The 19,419-nt window shown below is 43.0% G+C and overlaps 1 protein-coding gene across 2 annotated transcripts in view; it reads left to right on the top strand.

The window, feature by feature from the left end:
* The window catches only part of ME2 (malic enzyme 2), a 101,754-nt gene that overhangs the window by 71,761 nt on the left and 10,574 nt on the right, over nucleotides 1–19,419 (top strand). The window contains exons 15-17 of one of the 2 annotated variants that reach the window (XM_068251356.1): nucleotides 469–567; nucleotides 2,129–2,262; nucleotides 9,634–10,595. In XM_068251356.1, the coding sequence (XP_068107457.1) occupies nucleotides 469–567; nucleotides 2,129–2,262; nucleotides 9,634–9,646 (246 nt within the window). In that variant the 3' untranslated portion in view covers nucleotides 9,647–10,595. Of the gene's footprint in view, nucleotides 1–468; nucleotides 568–2,128; nucleotides 2,263–9,633; nucleotides 10,596–19,419 lie in introns of those variants that run through there. The other variant, XM_068251355.1, reaches the window with a different exon arrangement.

The raw sequence follows: 19,419 nt of genomic DNA, 5'->3' as shown, positions 1-19,419 counted from the left end.
ATAGGAGGAAATAGACAAGCAAACATTATTCAATTCAACATTGAAGCATTATTTCAGCTTGCTTTTTTTTTCTCCATGTGCAGATAAAGCACAACCTTTCTAACAGATCGGCAGATAAGAGTGTCAGTATTTGCTACTAGTCAATGAATTAGTGCAGGTGTTGAAGATGAGTAAAATGGCTCCTGTTTTGTGCAGCTATTTAATACAAAGCAAGGACAATTTGGACATTAAACGGAGCACCGCTGCAAACACTAATTTGAGAATTCCATGCTGCCTGCAAAAGTAAAGAGAAAGCTTTTTTTAATAACTATAAATTGCAAAATGATTTGTGCAGCAGCCATCTTTTTGTAATGAAAGTGTAATTTCCCTTTAGCCGGGTCCTCAGTATTAATATTAAGCCTCAGAGAAGTGCTCTAGTAATTGATGCATGTCAGTCTATAATCTCACCTTAGTATCTTTATTCTCTAGGCTCTGGCAGAACAGCTAACAGATGACGAGCTGGAGCAGGGCCGCCTGTACCCTCCACTGTCCAACATCCGAGAGGTCTCCATCTGTATCGCCATCAGAGTAAGTGCAATCCAGTGCGAGTCTTCTCCAGCGCTTCTTCACACACCCTGACACTAAATCCTGCTACACTCATTAGCCAAAATTACCACCTCCATGTAGTATGCGTGCCAACAACTTCTGATTGTGTAGGTAAGCTCTCATACTATACATGGAAGTGGTAAAATTGGATACTCATCGGCCAATCCAAATTGGAGGTGTGTATGCTCCCTTAAAGAGAAGTTGAAGGGAAAAGGTGCCCATTTGGGTACTTCTCTTGGTAGAGGGAAACCTCTGAATCCTCCAGAGGCTACTCCATCATCCTCCTCCTTGCGGTTTCAGTACTGAGATGCCCACAAGCCCTTCGACGAGGACTTGTCAACAACACTTGGCCACACTGCGCAGGCGCAGATGGTTCAGGCCTGGGCACTAATACAGAGCCAAACGGATTTGGTGTAAAAAGTGGCAGCTGCGTGCTGCTGTGCAGACACAAGCCATCCCATGCAGTGCATCTGTGCTCGTCCTCGTATAGGTTCCCTGCGCTAAAACCGGAGGGAGGGGAGGGGGGGGGGGAGAGAGATGGAGGATCCAAAGGTTACCTTCTCATGGGGTAAGTATCTAAATTTTAGTCCTAACGAGTTTTCTTTAACGTGAACCTGAAGTGTTTCCTAAGAATAAAAACGGATACTCATCTAAGGAGAGAAGACTCTGAGTCCTATAGAGCTTTCCCCTTTCCTCTCCTGGTCCCCAGGTTCCACCTGCAGGATCCTCCGTTCAAATCTCCCGCCGTAGGAGGCTTCGGAAGTCTTCGAAAGCCAAGTGCTCCTGAAGACGGGCGGTTACGTACTGCACATGCGTGAGTGCGCAAGAGAGCATGCTCATGCATGCACTGTGCAGAATGGCCATCGTCAGGAGCACTCGGCTCTCAAGGACTTCCGAAGCCTCAGACAGAGAGCAGTCTACCGACGTATTGGTCAAAGACCGCTAGTGGGGAGACAGCTATGGAAAGGGTGGAGCAGGAGAGGAATGGGAAGACTCCTATAAGACCCAGGGCCTTCCTCCACCTTAGGGGTCAGTACCTGTTTTTTTTTTTTTTTTTGTTTCGTTTATTATTATTATTATTCTAGAAATGCTTCAGACTCGTTAAGGATGATACAGTGAGTTCCAAATTCAGTTGCATGCTGGAAGGCGTGAGCAGCGACAGTGTTAACTCACCTATGTTCTCCATCTTCCCTACACTTCTGCTGCAGCCACTAGGAGGCGCTCTATAGGCAGTAGCAGTGTTAGAGAGACTTGCCTAAGGTCTCCTACTGAATAGGTGCTGGCTTACTGAACAGGCAGAGCCGAGATTTGAACCCTGGTCTCCTGTGTCAGAGGCAGAGCCCATAACCATTACACTATCCAGCCACTAAGGCAGAAGTGTCAGGAAAATGGAGAGCAGTGCATTGGCTAGAGTCGGCGACATAGGTGATTTAACTCTCTGTCTGCCATGGCCTGCACCCTTCAGCACCCAGGTTTAGCAAAAATGAATTTCCTACTCCCTGGCTCGGAAACTAATGTTCCCTTAACCTTTCTTCTCTTCCAGGTGATGGAGTTTGTGTATAGGAACGGGATGGCCTTCCAGTACCCGGAGCCACTAGATAAGAACGCCTACGTGCGCTCCAAAGTCTGGTGTACGGACTATGACTCCTTCCTGCCTGACGTCTACGACTGGCCACAGTACGCATCAGAGCCTCACCAGATGTCCTGACCTGGCCCATGGCCGCTCTCCTGTCTCAGGGGATTTTATACATAGGATTTTATGTATGGCTGGACATGAAAATTGGACAAATTACCTCCCAATTTTCTTGCGCCTTTTAGAACTCCCGTCACAGATCTTAATAGAATATGTCACTCTGCGACATACCAAAAATATCCACTTAAGGAAAATGTACTTAAAAAGTACAGTTTTCATTTAGCAGCTACCTATCGCCTTTGTTGGGGATGGTTAATGACATGCTAATCATTCAAAGTTGATGCAAATTTTTATTCAAATGTATGCAGTGTTAAAATGGATTGGTCAATTGTAACAGCCGTTTCCAAGCTGCATTTAAATTTGCATATAAGTAATATGAATTTAGCATCAACTCTAAATAACATTCCACTGACCATTCCCCCTCAGATCTCTGCTGCCGGCAGCCTCCTGTTTTCATCTACAAGAACTGAAGATCAAGGGGTTGTCGGCAGCCATTGTGATGTTGTCTCTACATGTTGTGCTGCTTCTACTCCGGGCCACTAGGTGGCACTGTAGGTGGTGGACAGAATCTCCACTGAAAAAAATTAGACTGAAAACTTTCAGAAATCCTCAAACTGAATAGAGACCTTGCCTCTTTAATGACCGAGCTCCACCTTTCTCTTTGTTATCCGAAACCAATACCAGGACTCTCATTGGTGTGGGTGCTGGACGAAAGGATAAGGCAGAGCACCACATCTGTAAGAGTACCCATACATTACTGGATATTGCAGAGCAATCGACCTTCTGATTCGATAATCATAAAGTAACCGGTGTTGCAGCATGGTCACCTGATCAATCTATTGATCATGGAATGGTGGAAAAACTTGGTCGGAAGGACTTGACCGGGTGTGCGGCGCTAACAGTGTTTGTTGTCGCGACAACCATCGGACCCCTGGCTGTTGTCCCCTCCGTGCACGTGTGCGGTGTTAAAGGCTCACCTGTCCACACGCGTGACTTCTGGGCTCCTCCGTTGAGCACCTGTTCCACATGACAATGGTGATGTCGCCAAACACTGGAGGAAGCTATGTGGAGGGATGAGCACGGGGGAGACGTATACACTTTAGGGGAGGGGGGCGCTGCAGGCTGGGCACTTGGACACTTACCAATAGATGAAATCGCTGTGCAGTGTGTGGACAGGCAATGGATCCCTCTCTGATTCATTTGGTCGAAGAGGGATCCATCTAATGGTCAATCTGACCATGCTTTGAATGATGTATGGCCACCTTAAGATAGTTGCTCTCAGATTGTGGGGCAACCTGGACTGCAATTAAAGGATTGCTGCACTTGCATATCACTGGTATCCAAAGTGGGCCTCTCAGTCCTCATTGAATGCCTGTGAGATTTATGTCATGGTCCCTCTATTGATTTTTCCATTCACCGCTATTTCGAGCTCACTCAGGAGACCTGAGATTCCCGGCAAGCTGAGAGGAGAGTGTAATATCAAAGGACGTCCTTGGTGGGAAGGTCTAAACACTGGAAGTTCCAGATGGCTTCATTAACCCATGAGGTCCACACGTCATTCAGATGAGTCTCGGTTAACGTCCTCTATAACGTGGTCTAGTTGCTTTCTGGTGCCAAGGTTTTGCCCTGCATGAAATAACTGCCCATGTGGCGAGCCAGTTCCTGACTGAGGACATGAAAATGCTTCTGGGAAATATATAAATAGATCCGGTTGCCCGATTGTCTGACTTGAACGGTCTTCTAGCTCAAATGCTTTGTGAATATCACATTTGGCAAAACAATGCATATTTAAGGTGGCCATATGTTATGTGTGGCAAGATTGACCATTAGATAGATTCCTCGCTGATCAAAGAGGGATCTATTACTTGTCCACACACTGCACAGCGATTTCATGCTGAGATCTATTGGAAATGGCCCTGCCACCACTTGCCATCCAGGGGTGCCCATGCTCGATGTAAAGTCTCATCTCTCCTCCCGCATGACTTCTGGACTCCTGTGTTGTTCAGCATCACACGGAGTGCCAGTACCATGTGACTTGCTCAGTGACGTCACAACAGGTCAGGAGTCTGAGTTGTCACTATCCGGGGTCTATGAGTTGTCGTAATACAAACGCCGTTACCACTGCGTACCAATTGATCCCTTACGACCAAGATTTTTTTCTGCATTGCCGATTGAGCCTCTCGACGATTAAGACCTGGAAATTATCGAAGCGGAGGGTCGATTGGGACGCAATATCAAGTAAGGTATGGGCATAATTAGAGTTAAGATAACCGCATATCGAGGATGTCAACCTCACATGCAGAACTGAGACCTTTTGAGGAGGTGGTTAGCAATGGCAGTTTACACACCTTTGGCACGATGGGTGTACCAAAGCCCATTGTCGGTATTAGGGGCACTTGAAGTACATCTCCATTTCTCATGTGAAGAAAATATTATAAAATCGTTCTTTTACATTCAAGTGATTCAACAAGCTATATTGCACAGACCTATCTGAGAGCGCTCTAGAGCTCTGCATAGATCCACTGCAATAAGCCACTTGGTGTGGCTGGCAGCCGCCACTGAGAAGGGAGCGACAGGGGCACCTCACGCTGTATACGTCCCCAGCAATATCCAAAGGCTCTGCAGGTGTCCTCTTCCCTGCATAATGAATGTATTCTCACAGTAAAGCTAAAAAAAAAGCTGAAGGTGCGGAAGGACACCCTAAATTTTACTTCCTGCTTTGTGCAAACATATGACAAAAACTTATAGCTTTGAGAGTTCTGGGAAATCTCTTACACCCAACTGTATACTGTTGTTACGGTTTCTTGCAAACTGCTGTGTGCAGTTGAAAAATAATGTTGGAATGTTTTAGTTACAAAATGGCTTGCACAGTGATGAGATATGGTGCATACCTCTCTGGACTAAATTGGTGTGCCCCTTTAAATGTGGCTCAGGCCATCATGCAGTATCCACATTTCCTTGTAGACAAAAAACAATATTCCGTGACTCTTGGCACACAGAGGCTCCATGGCCTGCTTTGCACGGAATCAGAGATGAATGAAGATGTAATGGGGCACTAGGCAAGGTAGTAGATTTGGGCCCACCTTGTCCTTTTGGTATGCTGAAGTGGAGAGAGAGGTCGAAGAAGGTGACAGGGGGGCCCCTTGACACCCACCAGGCCCCAAAGCACCTGCCTAGGTTGCCTGGTGGATGATCCTGCTCTGCTGCATCAGTTGCACTGCTGCATGCATTTTCAGCCCATGCCTTGTCATAACTTTGAGAAAGGCACGGAATTCACCCGGCAACAGATCCTTTGGAGCAGTGTATTCACTGTTAAGCTGGCAATACACTGTTCAGTTATCACTTGATTTTTTTTTTTGTTTTTTGTTTTCGATCAATACTATGATCTAAATTACAATCGATATTATGATTACAATATTTTACAATCCTCTAAAAGCAAACATTGCATATCTATCTTTGTATCGATTTTAGCCCTTATCCCATTAGCCGCTTCAATAGCGTTATCTCGTGTGAGAAAAGTGCACTGCTTTTTGATCTCTGTCGGCAGAAAGTGTGCTGTAAATGCTGAGAATGCTTTGATCTCTCTCTACTAGTAGGGAAAAAAAACATATAACAAGTGAAAGCAGAAGTCCTCTGTTGTTATCTCACACTGCCCCCTAGTGACAAATGGTCATAAATAGGCATTACAGCAGTACTTATTAGAAACAAGGACATGTAAGAAGAAATAAGAAATATATTTCAAAAAGTGCTAAAATAAATTGGCCTGGAGCACTTGCAAGCCTTTAAATTGGCTGCTAAGGGGGTTAATATCAATTGAAAAAAATTCTACCAGAAAAAGCTAAATCTATTTCAGCCCTTAATAATCGTAATAAATATATATTATATTATATATTATATTATATATATATATATATATATATATATATATATATATATATATATATATATATATATATATATATATATATATATATATCTATCTATATATATATATATATATATATATATATATATATATATATATATATATATATATATATATATATCCCTCTATCAGGGAAAACAAAATTGATGATGGAATAGCGTATGGTCAACTTTGATTGGCCATGACTAGCCAATCAGGACTTGGCCTGATTTTGTTCCAGTTCCATAAGATGGGATTGTTGCTATTACAGACTGCACTTTGTAGGGTGTTACTGAATAGGCCTGATCATGTTGTGTGATAATTACCTCCTCATGTGTCTTCCTCAACCTCAGGATCTCCTCCGGAGGCCTGGGAGCCTGAGGATTCTGTGCATTATCTTAGCTCTTCCTAGCACTGTACTCTTCTGGACAGGACACTCTGGTGGTGTTCCTACTGGAAGCCGCTCTCTAAGCTCAGGCGTCACAGCTCCAAGTGCCCTTACCACTGCTGGGAACACTGTGGCCTTCACTCTCCGCATCCTCTCCCGTTCCTTCCAATCCTCAGTACTTTACTAGTTTGTCATACTTCTTTCTGATGTTGCTGTCACCTGGCATTGCCACATCTACCACTGCTGCTGTCCTCTGGGCCATGTCCGCCACCGTGAGGGTTGGTTGGCCAGTGCATTTGTCTGTCTGGATCGGGAAGTCCTATAGCAGTGATGGCTGTGGTGAAGCTACAAGTCCCATGAGGCATTGCAATACTCTGACAGCTCTAAGCATAACTTGGGGAGGCAGAGGCATGATGGGATTTGTAGTTTTGTCACAGCTGGAGTGCCAAGGTTAGCCATCATTGTCCTATAGCATCTTAGCCCTTCTTCATGACCTTCTGTGGAATCTCCAACTTGGATTTGGAAGGGTTTAGCCCATAAATAGTGCAGGTGTTCCCATACACCACGCCAACTACTTGGTTGTGCTGTGCGGTGTATTCTGTTCCCGCTTGCATTTGTTGGTGCCCATTCATGATACAATATTCATTGTACAATCTTACCACTTCTTTGTGGTATGAGGGACTACCTAAAAGTGAAACTGTAGTGAAAATAACATAATGGATAAAATAGCCTTTTTTTGTTTTTGTTTACCATATTTATAAATGATTTAGTCAGTGTTTTCTCATTGCAAAAATCTTTCCTGTCCCTGATTTACGTTCTGGCTAACTGTAGTTTTTTCTAACTCTGAAACCAGGATATTTAAAGCAGACCTGAACTTAGAATTTTCTCTGTGCTCTAAAACATAAGTAGCAGCATAATAACCTTTGAAAGAAAACCATTTCTTTGTTACAGCTGATAGAAATACTGCTGTAAATCTGCAGTGTCTACTTCCTGCTTTCATGGAAGCAGACATAGTGTGAACATCCTGTGTTTACAAATTAGCAGCTCTGCTGAGGCAGGGGAGATTGCTGAGCTGACACAGCTGAGAGGTGGTATTACAGTTGTGATTAGTCACAGATGAGGGGGTACAGGGTGCATTTACGTTATGGTTTTCCTTCTGTTCTGTGCAAGAGTTGAGGTCCAGTTCAACGTAAAAGTGGGTATCCTGAATACTTTGCTGCATTCTACTATATGTCATTTCCCTTCTACTCCATAGATGTGGATAGATTGTACAATCATGATTGTATCAGTAGTGGCCACCTTTATGCTGGGCATACACGGCTCAATTTTGCCACTCTATTCTCCCGCTCGATCATTTCGACGCTCGATTCCTCAGTCAATTCTCTTATCTTCCGCTCGTTTTTCTCATCTTTTTCCATTCGCTGCAATCCGGAATCAGGCGGGAGATCGGACATGTCGGAAATGATCTATCGAGGCATCTTAATGCCTCAAAATGGAGCGGTGTATTCCCAGCATTACACCTGGCGCAGCATGTATTCTGGGCTGTCTAGTGCGGTTGATCCGTTTCTAGGGATGTATAAAGCTGAGCTGTACAAAGCTCACACAGTCATATTAATATATATATAATCTGTACATTTGACATGTGATCATATCTATGAACTTTATATAGTGTCAAGCCCATTGTGTTGCATTTCATGTATGATTAGTTTCTATACATTGCTGTGTGTAGTGCACACAGGGGAGCTGTGCAGTCTTGTAGGTGCTGGTGGTTGATTTAGTCTCAGCGTGCGTGTTTGATAGCTTGATATGCTGGGATTTGTAGTTCATCTGGAGAGTGCAATATAGTGAGCTGTACTTTACATTGTTTGAAGGACAACCATTGTTGACAATTTTAGAACGCATAAATATAAATGTACATTTCTCCCAAGAGTTAAATGCACTATAAATTACTTTTCTCAGATGTTGCAATCTGAAAGATGTCAGGTTTTGGAGTAGTCCATCTCCTCATGGTAGATTCTCAGTTATTTCTTAATTTACGAAAGCACTTACTGAACTGCAGTCGCTTAGGCAAAATACAGTAAAGTGCCCATTATCTGGAACTCAGGCCACCGGGAGTCTCAACTAACCGAAATGAACAAGGACTGTTTTTTTTTTTGGGGGGGGGGGGGGGGGGGGGTTGGTTGGGGGTAGTTTCTGGCCTTAAAGGACAACTGTAACGAGGGATATGGAGGCTGACCTATTTATTTCCTTTTAAACAATACCAGTTGCCTGCAGTAGTGTCTGAATCGCATCAGAGACCAGCATACAGCTAATCTTGTCAGATCTGACAATGTCAGAAACACCTGATCTGCTGCTGCATGCTTGTTCAGGGTCTATGGCTAAAAGTATTAGAGGGAGAGGATCAGCAGGACTGCCAGGCAACTGGTATTGTTTAAAAGGAAAGAAGTATGGCAGCCTCCATAAACCTGTTGCTTCAGTTATTCACCATTCCCCCGGTGACGTCCTGTCCCTCCTAGCGGCTTTCTGGCATCTGTGCACGGCACAGTACGTCACTGGGGAAACGGTGAGTGTTTAATGCTGAACTGGAGGGGGAGGGGGAAGGGGGGGGGGGGGGGAGGGAGGAGGTTTGTGCTTTTTAGGACGGCAACCGGCAAGCATATGTATCCAGCATCAGGCGATCCCCGCTGGTGCCGGATATTGTTGACTGCTGTAATGTACAAAAGCGTGGAGAATTTGTCTGACCTCTTTGTATAGATCTTTTCCAGGGAGAGTTTTTGTAAAGAATAAAGCTAATACCAAGAATCTCCCATGAGGAGATGGACTAGTCCAAAATCAGTTGTCTTTTTACTACCTAATGTAAGTGTCAGCAACATAGTACATTAATAGTTCATTTTACTCTGGGGAATGTACAATTTAGGTGTATGTGTTTCAAATGTTGTTTCTTTGAGATACTAGTCCTTTAAGTGACTCTATTATTTAAAGCAAACATTTTAAAATCCTTTTTGAACTGAGTTTAGTTGTTATGAAGATATTGTGTTCTTATGTACTGTATGCCTTTTATAGGAATGTGCATTGAAGACCGATGCTATGCTGTTCGGGCGATCTGATGTAATACGGATGGTATATATACTGTGGAGTACGGAGACTTGCTGCCCATTAGGGTCAATGGCCAATGGGATGCTACTAATTCCATATTGTATACGGCGCTGATTTCGGCCAATCCGTTTCAGCAGGAAGTGCATTGCATTGGCCCATTTTTACGCTGCATACAATTTGCATTTACTAAATAAATGAATAAAAACATTTGCATGCAGAGAGTTGCTGTGTGCCTGCATGGTTGGGAGTTACGCCCCTGAAGGGCATGCTAATCATTCCAGCTTGCATGCAGATTTAATGCAAATTTCAGGCAGCTGAAACTGGACCAATGAAATGAAATTCTTGATGATTTTGATTGGCCCAATTCCAAGCTGCGTAATACCTGAAAGAGGAACTGTAGTGAAAATAACAATGAATAAAATTGCTTATTGTTTATAATATTACTTATAAATTACATAGCCAACATTTACCCATTGTAAAATGTTTCCTCTCCCTGATTTACATTCTTATAATCTATCACAGATGCCGACCTCTTTACTGCTGATAGGTGCATCACTGCGCAATGTTTGTTATGTGAGTGAGAAGTGAGCAGAAACAACACCTGCCCTCCCAGAGTGCACTGGGAGGAGAAGAGTGTCTGACCTCATAGCCTCACTTGGTGGGAGGGGCTACAGGCCAATATACAGGTATAGGAAGTGTTTCTGATGCTGAAATCGGATACTTACAATAAAGATGGGTATCCTGAATAATTTACCGTCACCACAGGGCCTCTTTAAACTTGCAAAAACGTGCAAGTGTGAATTATTAGCGTCTCACTGACCATCTATAATGACAAGCAGTGATTTGGTATATTTCTAAAGGGAATAAAGACGTCAACCTGGCAATTCCTTTCACTTAAAAGGAACCCAAGGTGAGAAATATACGGTGGAGGCGGCCATATTTATTTCCTTTTAAACAATACCAGTTGCCTGGCAGTGCTGCTGATCTTTCTGGTCTGTAGGGTCATAATTTACACACCTGAAACAAGCATGCAGCTAATCTTGTCAGATTTGTCATCATAGACTTCTGATCTGCTGCATGCTTGTTCAGGGTCTATGGCTTAAAGCATTATTCTGGGTACACACGGTGCATTCCCGCACTCGATTTCCCGCTAGATTCCCGTCTATTCGTTTATTTCCAACATGTCCGATTTGCATTTCGATGGATCGTTAGGTTGATTTGGCATACTTTACATGCCAATCGACCTAACGATCCATCGAAATGCAAATCAGACATGTTGGAAATAAACGAATCGAGCGGGAAATCGAGTGCGGGAACGCACCATGTGTATCCAGCATTAGAGGCAGAGGATCAGCAGGACAGCCAGGCAATCTGCATTGTTTAAAAGGAAACAAACATGTCAGCCTCCATATCCCTCTCACCTCGGGTTCCCTTTAAAGGGCAACTGAAGCGAGAGAGATGTGGACGCTGCCATATTTATTTCCTTTTAAGCAATACCAGTTACCTGGCTATCCTGCTTATGCTCTTCCTCTAATACGTTTAGCCATAGCCCCTGAACAAGCATGCAGCAGATCGGGTGTTTCTGACATTGTCAGATCTGAAAAATTAAATTCATGCTTGTTTCTGACATTTAGATACTACTGCATCCCAATAGACCAGCAGGGCTGCCAGGCAACTTGTATTGTATAAAAGGAAATTAATATGGCAGCCTCCATATATTTCTCACTTCGGTTGTCCTTTAAGGCACTGCGGTAACCAGTGCATTGCTTTGTAGAAAAGCATAAGTAATGATCGTCCGTCCACCTCCAGCGCTGAACAGTGTATACATGTGTCTGTCTCTTTCTCTGAAACTAATTTTTCTGTGTGTATTATTAATTTATTATTTACCGTGAAGACCTTTTTTGACCTGACTGTCGCATTTGTAGCTGCTTGCTGTGCAATCAATGTTCTATAGATAAAACATTTGCAGATGTCAATGCGCCATCTAGTGGCTGTTTTGTCCTAGTGCAGGTAGTGTTTTGGTTGATAACTCCTGCATATAACTGGTTACACAAGTCACCTAATGCATATATATTCCTTTCAGTGGAATTCTGTTGCCAGACCTCTGTTCACCAGCTTGCAATAGATCAGAACAACAGTGGAATACCTCTTGTTTTTGTGCCACAAATCATATCATCGTGGATTGCACATTTTAGGCCGATGTTGAACACGCAGACATGCCTGTTCTTTATGCACAACCTTTGTGCTAGTGTTTGTGTTAGTCGCTATTCAGTCATGTCCGAATGGGCCAAAGCACTTCAGACTCATCTATCCTCTACCGCCTCTCCAAGCTCATGTTTCCTCATGCTGTATGTTGTTCACCCTGGTTGAGCTGAGGCGATTACGCAATGACCGAAGTCATAATAACGTGCGGCATTCGCTCAGCACCTCCAGGATCCAAGTTCTGAAAATCCATCCAAAGCTAAACATTAAACAACTGTGAGATATCTTTTTTAAATAAACATAACCTCAGACCACATTTCTCAGGGAAGGTTTTACGATATCAATGTAATATCTCTATTTATTATTACTGCCATTCCATAGTATCTGCCTTGCATGTGCAGAATTGGCAGCCATTTTGGCCTCAATTCACTAAGCTTTACCAAACACTTTATCAAACATTTGATAATTTACCTCATGGGTAAAATCGAATTTTGAATTCACTGAGGTGGTATATATTTATCAAATGTTTTATCGATAAAACGTTCAGTACGTTTATAACAGCTTTGTGAATTCAAAATTATTATTTTTTATTTATATAGCGCCAACATATTCCGCAGCGCTTTCCAAAGCACAATAAGACAAGGGGAACATAGATAAAACTAACAAATGTACAGCAGAGTTCCAAGCAGCACAAATATTGTTACAAAAACATTAAACATTAGGAGGATGACCCTGCCCTTGCGAGCTTACAATCTAAATTATATTTTACCTATGACTCTGAGGTAAATTATCAAACGTTTGATAAAGTGTTTGGTAAAGCTTAGTGAATTGAGGCCGTGTGCACGGCCTCAGAAACATCATAATGAATTGATTGGCTGCATTCTCAGGGGCGGGGCTCGGTTCTGCACTCAAAATGGCTTTTTCTGCACGGTTCCACACAGGCATCTGAAGCTGAGGATCCCTAGAGGACGGTCTCTATGGTCAGCCACACATGTCCTTTCCAGCAATCGGATTATATTACAAACACAAGACATTCGGAGGGCCGATAAAGTAACAGAATTTTTTTCCAGAATCTGCTGTCGATTTCGAGTCAAGTGGGTCGTGACAGGAAACCCAGATTTGCTCTGCCTCATGCCAATATAAAATTGGCAGAGCGCGCATACAATTTAAATTAAATTTGCATGTATGGCAGCGTTCACACTTATTCTTGTAAATTGCGGCTGTGATTTGCCACTTTTTTGCATTTCCAATTCTGCATTTTGCAATTTTTTTTGTTTCCGGTTTTCTGTTTGTGTTTTTTTGTTTTTTTCCCTTTTTTTTGTGGGGGAGGGTTTTTGTTTTGTTTGTTTTTTTGGGCACTGCTGCATGATTTTAAGGGGAACTTCAGCCTAAACAAACATACTGTCATTAAGTTACATTAGTTATATTAATTAGAATAGATAGGTAATATCTCTTACCCACCCTGTTTTAAAAGAACAGGCAAATGTTTGTGATTCATGGGGGCTGCCATCTTTGTCATGGGGGCAGCCATCTTTTTGGTTGAAAGGAGGTAACAAGGAGCAGGAGACACAGTTCCAACTGTCCTGTGTCCTGATCACCCCTCCCAGCTGCACACACTAGGCTTCAAATGTCAAATTCAAAATGTAAAAAAAAAAAAAAAATTGCACCAAAACAGTAAAACGAGAACAACAAAATCAGAAATCCCATCGTGCTTTGCACAGCAACAGGGGAAAAAAGCCCGGGCAGTTTTCTTTTGTGCAGCTAAAAATGAGGCTTGTATAAGAGAAACAAATTTCTGATGCTGTGAAACTGTTAAAGAAACACCAAGCCTTTTCAGTGCTGCTGAGTCGATTTTTAGTCCGGAGGTTCACTTTAAATAAGCTGAAAAGGCTGATCGCAAAAAATCGCTCAACAACGCAAGTCATATGCGATTCCACTGCCTTGTGTTTGATGTTTGACGAACAACACAAAAACCCAAACCCACGTGGCACATGCAAATTCTAATAAATGCAAACGGGCCCTCGTTTGGAATTATTTTCTTCTCACTGATCAACTCGGGGGTCCAGGCCCAGTAACAGATGCCTGTGGGGCCTACTTATTAAAGTGAACTTGAGGTGAAAATAAGCTGATGAGATAAACCATTGTATCTATTCTCTTACTCCTAAAAATTATTTTTGCTTTGTTTTTAGATATCCCCCAGTTTTATTTTATGTTTTAAAATCTTAAAATTAGATTTAATGAGTTATTGTCTCTGCTCGATGACAGTCTTTCAAGTGTCCCAGAGCTAAAATATATGAACTTCTGGACCTTTTTCATCAGAAGCTGTTCTTTGCCAGACAAGAGTTTTATGGCTGTAATTCCTTATCAGTGAGGGTTCCTGTTTAGTCTCACTATTTACCAACTGGAGAGAAACTGTCACTTGAATACCTGTTAACTCTTTCAGGCAGAAAAATGAAAAAAAAAAATAAACAGCCTATTTATTAATATGCTTGGCACTGTAAATGCATGTCTATCTCATCATGTCACATGTCACCCTAGGTACACTTTTTTTTTTAAAGGGAATAACTGAAAATGAAGGATCACAGTTAGAGAACCTTGTAGTGGATATATGCTTATGAATCCACTGTTATTGCTGTTCTCCTGAAAAATAATTGCTTTTTATTGAAAGCACACATTTTGTTTACTACACTGGACCTCTTTCCTTCTGTCTTATCCAGCCTTATGAAAATATCCTGCAGGTCACTCAAGCATGTTACTGACTCCCATGTGATCATTTCTCACCCCTCCCTTCTCTTGACGCATCCTGTCTTCTCTTGAGTTTAGAGAGCTGACAGCATGAGTCACCTGAAGGGGAGAGGTGATGGATCCTCATGTGGGAATCGGCAAGTTTGAAACTGCAGAGCCAACTGCTCAGAGTTTGATTTGATCAGGATTTTTTTTCGAATGGCTGAATAACACAGAAGAAAAGATGTTCAGGATATGAAACCACCCCTGCGCTGCTATTTAACACAATCTGTTTCAGGTTGTAACGGTGAATTCATTTGAATGGCTCCACTAGAAGTCTTCTTACACCATGAAGTTGTCTATTGTTTTATTTTTTTTAAAGATTAAGTTATTGGAGCTTGTTTATGGCATAATGAAAATGATTGTTTGAAGTGGTATCAATGTTTTAGAATTCCTGTATGTGACCTTTTTGTTATACTTTGTTTTACAGTGAACAATAAATGATATGCCGGAACGACTTGTTTTTTTTCTGAAATTAATTCTAAATTTTTGTTTTGTGTCTCTGAGCCCGGGTACTTTATATTGAAAATAATAAATTTCCGTAAAGTTTAGCCTCATTGCAAGGCTGCCGCTGGTTAAGGGGCATAACTACAAATCATGGGGGGCCCCCAGCAAATTTTGATGGGGCCCCCTACTGTTCAGATTTTCACCTTGCCTACCGCTGGTGCCCCTCACAGCCTGGGGACTTATCATGCAGGGGTCATAAAACAAGTGTGGACATTGTAATCTTCACACCCATAACAAGCGTAGCCCCAAAACCACCTGATTTGAAGGATGGACCCCTTTATTGGATGGGGTGAAGTAGTAGTTGGGGCCTCCTTACAGCTACTGGCCTTCTTGCGGTTGCAAAGGCTGCTTCCCTGCAGTTATACCCTGCGCTGGGTTTATCTAGGTATGTCCAAAGTCCGGCACGGTGGCCAAATGCGGCACACTGAGCCTTTTCTGTTGGCCCCCAAAGCTCTCTACAGTCGTAATATCCATGCAGCCCACAGGCAGCACCTTTTGTCACTGCTCTGCCTCCTCCGTTGTTCGCCTGTAGGTCATCAGCCACCACTGTAACAGTAACAGCCACTGATAAGGTGCTTCCACTGTGCCAGTAACACTAACAGCCACTGATTAGCAGCCACCAGTGTGCCAGTAGCAGTAACAGCCACTCATTAGCAGCTGTCACTGTGCCAGCAGCGGTAATGGCCACTGATTAGCAGCCACTACTGTGCCAGCAACAGTAACAGCCACTGATTAGCAGCCGCCATTGTACCAGCAGCAGCAGCTGCCACTGTACCAGCAGCAGCAACAAGCACTGATTAGCAGCTGCCACTGTGCCAGCAACAGTAACAGCCACTGATTAGCAGCCACTACTGTGCCAGCAACAGTAACAGCCACTGATTAGCAGCCGCCATTGTACCAGCAGCTGCCACTGTACCAGCAGCAGCAACAAGCACTTATTAGCAGCTGCCACTGTGCCAGCAACAGTAACAGCCAATGATTAGCAGCCACCACTGTACCAGCAGCATCAACAGCCACTGATTAGCAGATGCCACTGTACCAGCAGCAGCAACAGCCACTGATTAGCAGCTGCCACTGTACCAGCAGCCACTGATTAGAGCTGCCACTCTGCCAGCAGCACTAACGGCCACTGATTAGCAGCCACCACTGTTCCAGCAGCAGTAACAGCCACTGATAAGCAGCTGCCACTGTGCTAACTGCACACGGTATATGGGTTATTTCCTATGGAAATGTTTTATGTGACAAAATGCCACATGCTAACAGTGCCTAACAGCAATCAGCGAAAACTGTGTTTAATGCTGGGTACACACGATGCATTTTTTCGGTTGATTTTCCATCCAATCGATTTCCAATTTGATTTTCCGGTCGATTTCCGATTCGATCCTGTTATCTTTTCTTATCTATTTCCATTCACTTCTATGAGAAATCGATCAGAAAAACGATCGAACATGTTGGAAATTATATATCGAGCCATCTAGCTAACAAAAAATTGGATGGTGTGTACCTAGCATTAGTTTCACTGGTTTGGTCCCCTAGGACTCTCAAGAACGGAGATACGGCCCTTGGTCTAAAAAGTTTGGACAACCCGGATCTAAAGGAAGGTCGGAAACAACCTCTGTGGAAGCTAAAGGTGCTCGCTAATGATACAATCTGTTTTGTACAATCTTACCACTTCAATGTTCTATCTGGGACTCTAAGAAAAATATCTTCAATGTGTGCTATTATTGTACACTAACAATATGAAAAACAAAAACATACAAATATGAATTGTATGCAAAAAATGCTTTATTGCTATAATATAAGCTAATCTATACTGTGCATATTCCTGGCACCCAAAGTGCTACCCCTATAGAAATTGGACCCAGCAAGTACTGCCCAATTGCATCACAACTACTACTGTAGTATACAGGGCCGGAGCTACCATAGGAAAAAATGGGCAATGGCCCCAGAGCCTGTAGAGGCCCCCAAGGTGTCCCTCCCCCATCTTAACTGTTGCTTCCCAGGGACTCTGCAGAGTCTGTTAAGTCGGGAGGTGATTGGCGGAGGGTCAGCAGCCAGCTCAGGGGCCCAGGAGGGAAATTTGGCTGCAACAAAGGGCCTCTAATGACGCTTTGTGGTCGGGGGGTGACTGTTGGGTGCCCCCCAGGCTAATTTTACCCTAGGGCCAAATTGTTACTTGAACCGGCCCTGGTGGTATACTGTATGTCAATCACTTGGTAAAACCAGCTATCTCAATTCCTCCTAGGAAGGTGAACCACTCCAGGCCAGCCTCCTAGAGGACCTCTAAAGTGCACTTGTACAAATCCTGATAAATGACCTTCTAAAAAGTCATAGCCATGGCTCCGTCCTCCATGAGTCCTTTTGCATTATTCATTGCTCTTGCACTGACCCGCAGTGGAATGACATTATCTTCTAATGTCTGCCACCCACTATATGTAACTATATAAACATGAGTATCCACAGTATGTTTCCAATCGCCCTGCTTATAGATCAAGAAGTTCCTCATGAATAAAATTGATCATACATGGTACAATTTTTCATATTTTTTTATTAGGTAATTTAGTTTGATTATTCAGTTAGATCGAATATAAATAATTTTTCCTACATGTCTGATCGGATTTTTATAGAAAAAAAAACGGATAATCGTTTGCTTTTCTTGATGGGAAAAAAAGATTATTTTCAATTTTCATTTGATCGTTTATGTAAAAAAAAAGAGAGAACATCTAACGTTTTTATTGTACCGTGTATGGGTACCATAACATACGTATTCCAAGGTTATATTATGGATTGACTGCTTTCACTAAATGCAATGGCTGTGGGCAGTGAGCTCACGGGTCCCTTGTATGGAAAACCTGTACTGCTGTGTCACTAACCCTCCCGCTGGCCATGCAGGGGGTCCGTGTGCACGATGCGGGACCCTGCATGGAGCATGCAGACCCCCTGCATGACCAGCGGTTGCTTTTTTTTCAAATTAAAATTTACGTTCGTATGCAAATTTTTGCTTACTCTGGAAACTTGCACTGGAAAATTCGCACACAAACATGGATACTAATGTGAAAAACATCACGTTTTCTGCCAAAAAGTTGAAGTCGGGAAGATCATCTAACCGGGGGTGGGCAAAATGTTTGCTATTTCAGACCATTTGGCTGGTACTGGGTCTAGCAGATTTACCTAAAAATCAAAGACATTGGTGTCCAGAAGGACTCTCTGTTGGATGATGACATTACTAATAAACAATTAGCCTGGACAATATGAAACTTTTTCAGGAAGAACACTGAGAGGATGTGCCCAGGGATTATATGGGAGAGCCAAGCGATAGGTGCCCGAAAGAAAAAGGAGGAGAGGATACAACATCTGCTAGACAGTATTACTACACTGGAAATGGACCACAAGAAAGCAAGTACTGTAGAGGGAGCCTAATTACTGCAAGATGCATGGACCAAATTATTGGAGACAATGGATGAGAGAGGGTCAAACAAGCAGAGAGTGTGGATTGCTGGGGCCTACCAGTATGGCAACAAAAGTGGGAAACAACTGGCAAGAGCCATAGCTAAAAAAAGAGAAAAGATATTTGTTCATCAGATTAGGAATCTACATGGGCAGTTAGAGCACCACTCACAAAAAACTGCTTCAATCTTTAGAGCATATTACGCCACTCTTTACTATATCGAAGGTTTGGCTCGTGGGCAGACCAAAGTAGACAAGTGCACTGAGATTAAAGCTTACTTAAGGAGAGTAGGGATGCCCTCACTAGCAGAGGAGTGTTGTAAAGAATCAGAAAAACCCATTTCCGTAGTAGAGCTTGCAGATCTACCTAGGGGGAAATGCCCAGGCCCAAAAATAAGACTTTCTCCCATCTGATTCTAGGTTCTTTGGCCCACTTCTTAAATAATTTATCAGAAAGGGTTGAATTTCAAGTACAGAGTTTAGAAGCCCATATTGCAGTATTGCCTAAAAAGGGGAAGGACCCTGCCTGGTGCCAAAGCTACAGACCTATATCCCTAATGAACTTGGACATAAATTTGTTTCTAAGGTTTTGGCCAATAGATGAAAAGACTTGGAAATTGACCAAACATGATTTGTAAGGGGGAGATAAGCCAGAGACAACACAAGTAAAGCTTTGAATCCGAGCCATTGGTGTCAGAAGACCAGCTTGCCCTTAATGCTACTCCACCGATGCCTAGAAGGCGCTTGATCGGGTAAGCTGGTCGCTGATTGAGGAAACCAGTGCTGGGCCGAAATTACGCATTAGCGTAATTA

The sequence above is a fragment of the Hyperolius riggenbachi genome, chromosome 1, assembly GCF_040937935.1.
Source record: "Hyperolius riggenbachi isolate aHypRig1 chromosome 1, aHypRig1.pri, whole genome shotgun sequence".
In the NCBI taxonomy this organism is placed as follows: domain Eukaryota; kingdom Metazoa; phylum Chordata; class Amphibia; order Anura; family Hyperoliidae; genus Hyperolius; species Hyperolius riggenbachi.
Note: the sequence above shows the minus strand (reverse complement) of the source record. Positions and strands in the feature narration are given on the sequence as shown.